Source organism: Temnothorax curvispinosus, unplaced genomic scaffold (assembly GCF_003070985.1).
Source record: "Temnothorax curvispinosus isolate PA1 unplaced genomic scaffold, ASM307098v1 QBEX01000106.1, whole genome shotgun sequence".
NCBI lineage: Eukaryota > Metazoa > Arthropoda > Insecta > Hymenoptera > Formicidae > Temnothorax > Temnothorax curvispinosus.
In genome coordinates, this window is record NW_020209886.1 from 4,728 (window position 1) to 16,801 (window position 12,074).

The window sequence follows — 12,074 nt, forward strand, 5'->3', positions numbered from 1 at the left end:
ACTCCAGAACAAAAATCTGACCGCCAAGCTTGGTAATATTACAAAAGAACAAGAGTCTCAAAGGCTGGAATGTTCTCAGCTTCGGAAGGAAAATGAAGAACTCCGCGCGGAACTCGGGGTCCTCCGAGAGGAGGTTATGAGGTGAAAAAATCAAAATCAGAGGACTTTTGACCCTTCTCCGAGGGTTCTTTTAAACGTTTCAAGCGTGAGAAACAACGACAAATCAGATATGCGCCGAGGATATACAACGGAAATGGACTGTTCTGATTTTCAGGTGGATACCGAAGAGACGGAAAGGGAGGAAGCGTTTGAGGAAACGCTCGACAAGAAAACTAAGATCTCTAAGCAAGTGAGACACACGGAGTCATCTAAGCGACCCGACGGTGACCAAAGTGCGGAGCGCCCTCTTTCTCAGAAGAAGCCAAAGATTACCGATAATCTACCTTTCTGGAACAAGATGAACATGTTACCCCCACGTCCCTCTAGCGAGTCTGATACGGAGTCACATCAAGCTGAGACCCGTACTAAAAGGCGAAGTGTCTCTAAAGCAAAGACTTCTTCTCTGAGCAATGACAAGTCGGAAAGGGTTTTTCCTCACCGCAACAGATTAGATAACGAGGACTCAGGAGACGTCTCTGGCCGGGATATTGGACTTGTTAATGAGGATATCTCTCGACTCATTGAACGCAGGAGGGAGATGAAAGCTGCACGAGCTACTCGTAGAACTACTCACAATAACGAAAACAGTAAAGACCTTAAGAGGTCTAAAAGAACAGATACTCTTGGGAATCCGAACATGGATTTAAATTCTTAACAGATGAATCAACCTCGTCGGTCCAAGCCCCCATCCGCTAATTTAATCACCCCGATTGGTCCATCGGATGGTAAAAACAGGAAAGTGGTACGCCGTAGAGCTTCTAAAACTGCTGCAATCTCAATCACGAGTCTAAATTCTGATATTTCTTATGCGGACATCCTCAAGACCGCCAGGGATAGGATATCTCTGGACAATATGGGTATCGAAGACTCTCGGATCAGACGTGGCCTCAATGGGGGTGTTATAATCGAGATCCCCGGCTCAGATGGAGCCTCGAAAGCGGACCTACTTGCCCGGAAACTTAGAGAAGTCTTGAATACGAAAGCCAGAATAGCAAGACCCACGGTAATGGGGGAATTTCGTTTGTGGAATTTTGACGATTCCATCTCCCTTACTGAGATTACCAACATAATATCTGTCCGCGGAGATTGCGACGAACAAGACATAAAATTAGGCACCATTCGTTGTATGAATAACGGCCTTTGTTCCATCTGGGCCAAATGCCCATTGACCGCGGCGATCAAGCTGACCGCAACGGACAGAATCAAGATTGGGTGGACCGTGGCACGGGTCGAGCTTCTCAAGGCTCGTCCCATCCAGTGCTTTAAGTGCTGGCGCTTCGGCCATGTTAAGAATACGTGTGAATTTCCTGAAGACAGGGCTGGTAGCTGCTTCAAATGTGGTTCGCGTCAACATAGAATTAGCACTTGTGATGAGCCTGCATGTTGTGTCGTCTGTAAAAACGCAGGTGGACTACACGATCATCGTCTGAGCTCCACCAAAAATTGCTTTATTAAGGACGTACCACCAAGAAGAATTGGTGCAGATAGAATGAACAAGTGAAATGGCTCTCTTCATACAAATAAATCTTAATAGGAGCAGAGAGGCTTAGGACCTGCTCCTGCACCATTCCGAGGAGCTGGGAGCCGTGGTGTGCGTAGTATCTGAACCTGCCCGCATGCCCGACTCCCAGCAGTGGTTCCGCAGTCAAAGCGATCTCGCTGCAATTTACGTGAATGTCCGGATTGCGAAACATCCGGCAATTTTTCTTGCTAAGAGCCAAAATGCGGTTATTGTTCAGTGGAAAGACAAAGATTGTCTCTTGTTATATCTCTCCTAATATCGATTATAGCGGATACTCGGCATTTATGGACGAGTTATCCGTTCTAATTTCCAGCACTACGGATGTTAACAACTTAATAGTATGCGGCGATTTTAATGCCCACGCGCGTCGCTGGGGCTCAAGAAGACAAGATTTCAAGGGTGATCTCCTGGAGGACTGGGTTCACCAGGCTGACTTGAGATTAATTAATAGAGGAAGTAAACCCACTTTTTCAGCCGCCCAGGGCACATCAATAATCGACTTAACCTGGGCTTCTCCGAACTTGATGAATATGATCAGTGGTTGGTCTGTTCGTGATGAGATTTAATCTTTGTCTGATCATAATTATATCACCTTCCGCGTAAATGATTCTTCTGCTGGAGGCTCCTTTCCACCAAACTCTCTCAAGTGGAATTTTAAAAGGATGGACAAAGAGATGTATCAAATTGCTCTCGACTGGATCTGTGCCGTGACCCCCGACGATGAAGCGTACATGATCAATGCTGTACCAGACAAGTGGATCCACCGCTGTATCGTCGATACGTGCAAAGCTGCCGTTCCCAGACTCAACTCTCGTAGGTCTGGTCCTCGAACCTATTGGTGGAGTGACAAAACAGCGAGATATAGAGCGGCAGTTATCTCTGCCAGAAGATCTTGGAACCGTGCTCGGTACAGGGACCCTCCCGACATTTTATCAGAGAAGAAGACGGCACTAGCCTTAGCTAGGAGAGAGCTTAAATTGGAGATTCGTAAGGCGAAGAACAACGCTTGGCGGGAACTCATCGCTACATTGGATGATGACCCTTGGGGTCTCCCATATAAAGTGGTTTTAAACAGACTCCGGAAGTCCACTCCGGGCCTTTCCATCACACTGAAGCCAAATATCCTCAACCAACTTCTGGACAATCTCTTTTCGCTCGGTAATGCACTGAGACGGGTCGATTTGGGAGACTGTGAGGAGGAGAGAATCCTTGTAACCACAGGGGAAGTCGCTGAAGCAATCGATGCTAAAAAGAACTTGGGCACAGCTCCCGGCCCTGACGGGCTCAAGGCCGCCACATTAAGGGGGGAATCTACTTTAGCCGGCTGAAAAATAATGATTTTTTGGGAATTTTTTTCAAGGAAACTATAAGTGATATTGGATTAATTTTTTTTGTAATATGGAAAGGCATTCTTAAAGAAGAAAAAAAAAATTTTTTTTTTTCAGTTACGTTAATTTTTATTATATTGACGGACAATTTTGTAGCGCAATGTTGGTAGCGCAACGGTTAGCTGCGTACAGTGTAGCAACGAGCTGGGTAATCTGAAAGCAAAAAATAAAAATTTTTTTTAAAGCTTAATCAATTACGCAGGGATTGAACTTATTTGCAAATAAAAATATGAAAAATTGAAGAAGTTACAGCAATCGTAAGAAAAGTGACATTTTTTTTATCAAAAAATCGATCTTCTGTTGATAAAAATGTTATAAATAAATAATAAAATGTAAACGTAGGTTCAATCCCTGAAGAAAATTGTAAGGAATCGAATCATGCTTGGCGAAAGTTATTTGAGTGATTACTTTTTGAGTTATCTTGTACGCAAAGTTGGAAAAAGTAGTTTTGAGAAAAACGCGTTTAAAGTTTATTTTTTTGCTCTTAGCCAAAAAAGCACGTAAAAATGCATGCAAATTTCAGTATAAAGGTTTTTGAGGTCGCTGAATCCGAATCTGATATCAGATTTTTAAAATTCAAAATGGCGGATTTAAAATGGCGGGTCAGAAGAGTCGTACTTGAATATAGAAATGAAGTTCTTGATGTTTTCACGATACTTACAATGAAATAATGTTCAATCCGCTATTCCGGGCCCATACAATATGCCTTCCTCTTCCTCGTATAACTCCTGTTGGGCAGTTTTCTGCATTCTGTTGGCTGTTCGAGCTTCTTTCGTGTTCTCCCAAGTACGAATTTCTGCTCTCCGCAGTCGTTTGTCATTTTGTGAATCGACGAATCCCTTGGTATGTTGTCCGATCACAATGCCCATTGCTTCCATTATTTTTAAAATAGGGTAGTACCCTTCATTGAAGATCGCAGTAGCAAAATATGCAGAAATTTCAATTGTTTTTGCGCCGCAGTGAAGATGTTTTGGTGCCAGACGCCACAGACTTGCATTGAAACTTTCGTTTGAATTCTGCGTATATCCGCCTAAGCATCTTTCCAATAGATCATCCTTGGACAAATCTTGATAAATCGACAACAATTGCTCTTGAACATCCTTGTGAAAAGCAGGTGGGTGTTCAAATTCAGCTAGTTTCCCAGTCGCTTCTGCTACTCGCCATTTGCACCAACTTTCACACCCCGTTGGACAGTATTCGTGTTGTGGTTTTTCATCGGTTGAGCATAAGTGATAATAAGTAGCCATGATGGCTTTTTTCATCTCTTCAACCGAATCCGGATGTCTTCTTATTGCTAATCCGTAATATTTCGTCAATTTTTTTATTAGTGTGTCCGTCAGCTTTCCTTTTCCTCCGAGTTTTGCGTCTTTCTTTATATTTCTCAGGCGAGTGCCCATTCTTTTTTCGACGTGCCCAACACATTCATGTTTCTTCAATGTTATATCCTCGCCGTAGGGTTGTAAATCCATAAGGGCTTTAAAAGTTTTAGAGTCGCCATCGCCGATATAATTGCAGTATCTCACGCCAAACTTTTCTTCAGATCTGGAAAACATCTCTTTCATTGAATCCACTTTCATTTTTCCGGAAGATCCAGAATGGTTGATGGAGCACGTTTCTTTGTGATCTTCAAACCACTCGGAATATTCTACAGTGCCCTTTTTGTTTTTCCAAAAAATACAGGATTGGCAATGGCTGCTTTTTACGACGAGATCAATTATCTTTCCAGTGTTTTGTCCTATGAGCGTTGTTACACCAAATAAAAATGAAAAACCACGCTTTTTCCATGTTCCATCACCGGAAACGATCAAATTTTGCGATGGCTTTCCTTTTTGCATGTTTACTTCTATTTCTTCTTTGACGGCTTTATGGCACAATGTATGGAAGACACCTTTGGATGCAGTATAAATGTTTTCTACAGAGGCATAATGTACTTTATAATTGAAATTTTGGCACATATCCATGAGACCACAGAACAAATTTATGCCTTCTTTGCAGACTCCCAACAATCTCATGACAAATATTATTCTTCTATTAATTTCGAAGGCACTGTTAATAAAAGGGCCTGAATCGATCTTCCGAACACCACATGAGCAAGTAACAGCTATTTTGAATCCTAATTCGCGACTTCCCGTTTCACCAAAAGTTACATTTTTCTTGCAATTTTTACAAATTAGCATTTGAGTCAAAGCACTAAAAACAGTGAAAAATTCAATAATGCGATAGCCGTGAGTTTGACTTATAATAATGTCATCATCCGCAGTCTTCAATTTTTTAGCCGCATTACTCGTCGATGCAGTTTCCGTTTCGACAGTAAACTGATTTCCTTGAAACGATCTTTTTCGTGGTCTTGACTGACGAAAACCGTTCTTTTTACCTTTGCGAGGCATGATTTTACTTTTATGTCCGTACAAGCCGACATTTCGAAGCACGAACACATAAATATAAACACTATAGGGTCAAATAAAATAGTTGTAGGTCTAGCGGGCATATAAGATTATTTTGTTCCCGCAATAATAGAACCGAGAACGCTGCGAAGCCAGTATAGCGTACGTCTCTCCGGGCGCCTCACTAAAAAGAGCTGTAGTTTCGTCAATTTTACGAGTTTGACGATAATACTTTGGGAATATATTCTTGAAACCTTATACTATTTATTTATGCAAAAAAAAAATCGATTTTTTTGACCCATCAAAGTAGATTCCCCCCTTAAAGAAGCTTCCTGACGCGATGAAGGCCAGGATCGCTCAATGCTTCAACATCTTGCTAAAATATGGCATCTATCCGGCCTTTTGGAAAATATCCGATTTAGTACTTATCCCTAAAGGTGATCTTCCACCAGTTGGCGAAGTGCCTAAGGCTCGTCCCATCTGTTTGCTAAATGAGATCGGCAAACTTTTTGAGCGGATAATAGCGCGCAGATTGACTGAATTTATGGACGAGAATCCCGCTTCAAACTTATCGGACAACCAATTTGGTTTCCAAAGGCTAAGATCTACGAGCGATGCCTTATTTCTGGTTAAAAACATCGTAACCGAGGCCCGCCTAATGGGAAGATCGCGCTGGCCTTCTTATTGGACATTGAAAACGCCTTTAATTCGGTCAAGCTCTCGGGTATCAAAACACCTCTGCGCACAAAGAATTTTCCGCGTTACCTTCGCAGAATCGTTGAGGCATTTCTTTCCGGACGGAAGATTAGATACCTTACACGTAATGGTAAACGTCGCTTTAGATGGGTCAACAGGGGTGTCCCACAAGGCTCTGTCTTGGGCCCCCTGTTGTGGAACCTCGCTTTCGACCTCGTACTTAATCCGAGGCTATGCTCTTCGGCCGTGCTCCTGCTAATTCATTCTTTGAGTACGAGGGTCATAGGATCCGAATTGCTAGAAGTATGAAATACCTCGGCGTATATATAGATGGAACATGGTCTTTTAACACACATTTTAACTATATTGTGGAAAAAGCCACCAGAGTAAGTAGAGCATTGTGTGGAAAGACTCCCAAATCTGAGGGGTCCGATTGAGTGCAAGAGAAGATTGTATTATTCTGTCGTAATGTCAATCGTGCTATACGCGGCTCCCATTTGGAGTAACAAAATTTCTAAATCGGAGAACAAGCAACGAATCCTGCGGCGTGCCCTTCGTCTGGCGGCTCTTCGGACTGTGATGGCATACAGGACGGCCTTTTATGAGGCCGCCTCTTTGTTGGCCAGGATTTCTCCTGTTCATCTCTATGCGGCGTATCTGAAGAGAGTATACCTTAAATTACACGAGCGGAAGGAATCGGGCACATACACCGAGGACTCACCTGCTGAAGAACGAGCAGAAGAGTGGCTGGAACTGCGCAGGCAATGGGCGATCCATATCGACGATGATCGTCTACCTGGCAGAAGGACACGGGGGGCTATCTCCCCGAACTTTGAATCATGGCTGGATCGACGTACAGGCTTCCTTACCTTTAAGATAACTCAGTTCCTGACTGGCCACGGCTGTTTCGGGACCTTCCTTTTCAGAATCGGAAAGAAGGTAACCCCGATCTGCCGTTATTGTAACCTTGCCGAGGATAGTTCCGAACACACGATTGTCACATGTAATTATTGGGGTCTCAAGCGCGGCGAGCTGGCCGCGGTTGTCGGACAAGACTTGTCCTTGGCCGCGGTCGTCGGTCGCATGTGCAATTCCCGTGAGGCGTGGTTGGCCTTTTCAACTTTTGCCGAGAGGATCCTCCGTCGCAAGGAGGAGGACGAGAGAAGGAGGCAGCAGGGAATCGAGGATCCCGAAATCATCGTGGGAGACGCGGCTGTGGCTCGGGGTGACGATCTCCCCCCTTAATTCGTCTCTTAGATTGTACGCGCTTTTTTGGATTGTTATTATGTATTTGCGCTTGACACTCGGTGTCTTTGATGACGTGCGTTTTGCGTTGACCTGTTCCAGTGCTTTGGTGGGGCGTCTCGGGCGCCGGCCGGTGACGGGCCGCCTGCCTCCTGGGGTCCGATGCCCCGCCTCTGGCGGTGCTCCCGGATCCCTAGGGGACTAGCGGCTCGAGGTCGGTCGGCGGCCGGTGCCCCTCTCTCTGAGTTGCCGGTTGAGTAATGCCACGTGGCGCTACGTGTTTTGCGCTGATATGCGTTTGTCCGCCTGACATACTTTGGTTTCCTTGGTATGCCTGTGTTTTTCTGGCTGCGGGGTCCTGCCGGGGTTGGCCGGCTGCGGCTCGCCTCTCGCTGCTTTTTAGGCTTCGACCTCATTGCCGTGCAATGAGTCCCGGTAGTCCCTCTTGTGGGGGTAGGGGCGGTTGGTCGTCCTCGGAGGGTCCCCGTGGGCTGGTGGCGGCATGTATCGGGGATTGGTGTTTTTTTCTGTGCCTTCCCCCTGAGCCCTTGGGCTTGGGGAGAGGGCGCAGTCTTAATCGCGAACTCGAGAACTCGAGATTTGGTCTTACATGTTTTGGTGATGGGTTTTTGTATTCCCCTTCTAAGCTTACGAGTCAGTGGACTCTGGCTCGTACCTTTCTATGTGGAACCCTTCTCCGGATAGAAGGGGTTCCTGTTCGTCTCGTTCGTATGCGTCTGTGGTAGTGTACGTCTTGGTCCTGGGGTGTGCTCCTCGGGTGAATTGTCCCGCAGCCAATGAGGGGAATCCCAGTGGTATGACTACCCGCGGTCATATCATGGGATCTTTCCGAGGCGGTCGAAAGACTCAGTGCACATGTGCGCGGGCCTCTCGACTAGAGAATGTATTCTCCCGGGATCGGCCTCCCCCGGGATCGGACCCGTTCGGTGGTCGTCTAATTGGATTACGTGTGTCCTGACGCCTCGGCGTGGGACTGTCCCGTCACACGTTGTAATGCCACGTTGCGTATCCGTGTGTCGTGACCATAGTCCATTGTGTCTGAGTGTTAGGGGGGGGGGGGTTTAGTGGGTGCAAGCCCCACATATCCTGACGGCCGGGGTCAGAAACGCGCGAGGCATTTCCTCTCCTCCACGTAAAAAAAAAAAAAAGTGCTTACATTCATTTCGGAACGCATTGTTAGCGGATTGCATATCAACAAACATGTCGTCGAATCGAATTATAAACGCAAAAATTGTAACAAAATTCCAATTTCTAGCATTTATGACGCAGTGGCTTTTACTACATTGAATTTCTCACAAATGGATCTGTACATAATTTGAATATTAAGCAAGGAAAAATTATATGCATACACAAAAATAAATTAAAAATTGAATAAATGAAATATAGGCTCTCCTGAATAAATCAATAAATAAAGGGAAGTGAGAGAGGCAATCAGAGCCGCACGCGGTAATTAATGCGCAATCAAAATAAGTCAATAATAAAATATATTAGTTAATACAAATTCAGACGTTTCGACACTTTTTTTGTGTCATTTTCAGCGTAAAAATAAAAATAATACATGAAAATTTCAGACGATAAATTACAGTCAATTGCGATAAAATGAGTCAATCAGTAGAAAAGCGCAGTCAAATCAATAAAATAAAATTCATACGAATGTTCGGTAGTCTGTCAGGATATGCAAATGCTCCAAATCGATCGCATCTTCGACGTTTACTCCTAGGTTGGAAAACCAGGTAGAAAGGAGAGATTCGATTATTGTCCTTTCTAAACTGTGAATCGGAGTCGCAATATGTTAAAAAACGCAATGTATCAATATTAAAATTACAATCACAAATTCTTATTTACGGAGCATTACAGACCAGTAAGTCGCAGTGTTAAAAATGTACCTGTCGCTCTGACATGTCGTGAGTAAAGCATTGGTAGAAATTGGAAAGTTAACATAATAAAAGCGATGTATACATAGTCAATGGTGGGGATAAAAATTCACAACGAATAACTCTAAATTTTTGATAACCTATCAATAACGTTCAAATAAAAGTATCCGGTAAACCTTTCGTGTCCGTCTACAAATTCAATCCATTTTCCTGTCTCTTTATGCACATCATCTCGGAAATTAATAAAAATACGATTCATTATCTAGAATTTCCACATTATCCCAATCGAAATTATGATTTAATGCTAATCTATGATCTGTTATAACAGAATGATTAGATGTATTCCAACATATATATAGTTCTGGTGTTTCTTAATTCTTGTTTGTAATTGTCTGCTTGTATGGTCTACATAAGATGCGTTGCAATCATTACAGTTAATTTTATATACTACGTTACATTGTTTAGAACGTGGGAGACTATTCTTATGAGCTTTTATGAAGGTTAATTATTCGCATTTTGTTTAAGCTATTATACGATAATCTTACTTTCATATGTTCTTAAATTGTTCTGTTTAAAAAATTTAGAGTTATTTGTTGTGAATTTTTATCCCCACCATTAACTCATGTACACACCGCTTTTATTATGTTAACCTTCCAATTTCTACCAACGCTTCACTCACGACATGTCAGAGCGACAGGTACATTTTTAACACTGCGACTTATTGGTCTGTAATGCTCCGTAAGTAAGAATTTGTGATTGTAATTTTAATACTGTGCGACGTTAATTTCTCTATATGATTTTCCTCGGGCCGTGAGGCGGGACTGAATAGCGTAACAAAGTTATGATCGGGTGGCAGAGCGGATCTCGAAAGCGATACGAAACAATGTTGGGCGCCAGGTGTGGATACGGCCACACCACCGTTTACTCTAAAATGGCGCGTAGGCAAGAAAACTCTCAAGCAAGCCTACGCGTCTCTCTCACCCGCGAAAAGTACTCTACATGAACTCTACAAAGATTCGACATAAACTCTAATTATCGACACAACTCTTAATTCACACGTCATGACACATCCGCTCTGGCCGATCGCAACGACTGCTCAGGAATTTCGTTAGAGGGTCGTGGTCCTTACATAGGCCGAATGCAGAGGGGTTTGACCTTGGCGAGGCGAAACAAACACAAAAGAAAGCACTCAAGTAACATGTAAATCAAAATATAATATAAGAGAAAGCGTGATAATAGCGGTACAACTTACAGGACGCGAACGAAGTATTCACCGCGATTCATCGCAATTCCCCGACCACGCAAGGTCGTTCGAAGGGTCCGCGCGTTATAAACAAACTCGGACGCAGAGCTAATATTCTCGGAAAAACGTACGAGTAACTTGTACTCGCAATAAGGGACACTCTACGCTATGAAGTACGCGAGGCGCAATAATATACACCGACGAAATAATACCCGCAATCACAATAATCCACGCTAACTAACGAAAGAGTAAAATAAACGATACGCGCACAATAATTTCTCGCAAAATAAACGCGCAATATAACTCAAAGTTCCTCGCAAACTAAACGATACACGCAATATAACTCAAGGTTTCTCGCAAACTAAACAATACACGCCATATAGGAGTTCTCGCATAACACCCCTCGAAACGTAACGCGAAGCTTCGTCGCACGGTCCACACCGCGAGCACGTGATACTCACGCCTAATTCAGCCCGGGGCGTGCGGTACTCTCAGCCGGAGTAAATCTTACTCTCAATTTCTGAACGTTAATAGCGGTCGATTTCGGGCACCTTCTTCGAGAAGGCTGACTCTAAGTCCGGTATGCCGACGCCTCACGCTTCCCGTACCGGGCGCGGTAATTTACGTATCCCGGAGACCGACACGCTCCAGAACGACCGCACGCACGGAAGCCCGCACGATGAAACTTTCACTACGCGAAAACTAACTCTAGCGGAAACGCAGATATCTTACACACAGATCGGTAGACACGACACTCATAAACGGCAATCTCGAAAAGCTCGAAACGGTAACTTAACTCTAATGACTGTTGAGCCGATCCGCGAGGTTTGATCTCGCAACACGCGCCACTCTCATGACGCATGGCCGGTGCCACGCGGTCGCTCGTCGTTACTCGATTACCCTCAAACTCTTATACCACACCGGTCGAGTCGGGAAGAAACGGACGCCCCTTCGGTATTATTACGGGGAGTCAGCGGGCGGGCTATGTCTTACCCGTAGAAACGAAACGGAAAAGCGATAATCCCGGCAAGGGATTCACGACAATGACGCGTAGGTAAGGAAACTCTCAAGCAAACCTACGCGTCTCTCTCTCAACAATAACGCGAAACGGTACTCGACAATTCGCCTCGCTGTTCCCCGATACCTGCGGTCCGGGATTGCTGGTCGTTTACATCTCGTCCTTCCTTCCTTCACAACGTAACTCCTAGGGCCGCCGCCCTCGCTTATTCCCGGCGCAACGGGAAGGCCCTTGCCGTACGTCAGCCCACGCTCGCGATCGACCCAACAGTGCCGGGATCGTTTCCGCGGCTTCGACTCGCGGCCCTCTAGATCAGGGCGCTTCACCGCACCGGCGGATGGCGCCACACTGTCGAAACGGGCCCTCCGGCCGCTTCTTCCTGAAAACTATAAACTCGGCAGTACGCGCGCAATACAAAGATGGGGATGGGAAAGACTGTGACTTGCACACGGTGCAACGTCACAACTGATACATTGTGTTTTTAACATATTGCGACTCCGATTGATGGTTTAGAAAGGACGATC

General features: G+C 44.7%; 1 protein-coding gene across 1 annotated transcript; it reads left to right on the forward strand.

Moving 5' to 3' along the window:
• The first annotated feature begins 817 nt into the window (after positions 1 to 817).
• On the forward strand, positions 818 to 1,660 carry LOC112457258. The gene has a single exon (XM_025020219.1). The coding sequence runs from the start codon at positions 818 to 820 to the stop codon at positions 1,658 to 1,660; it is 843 nt and encodes a 280-aa protein (XP_024875987.1).
• The last annotated feature ends 10,414 nt before the right edge of the window (positions 1,661 to 12,074 follow it).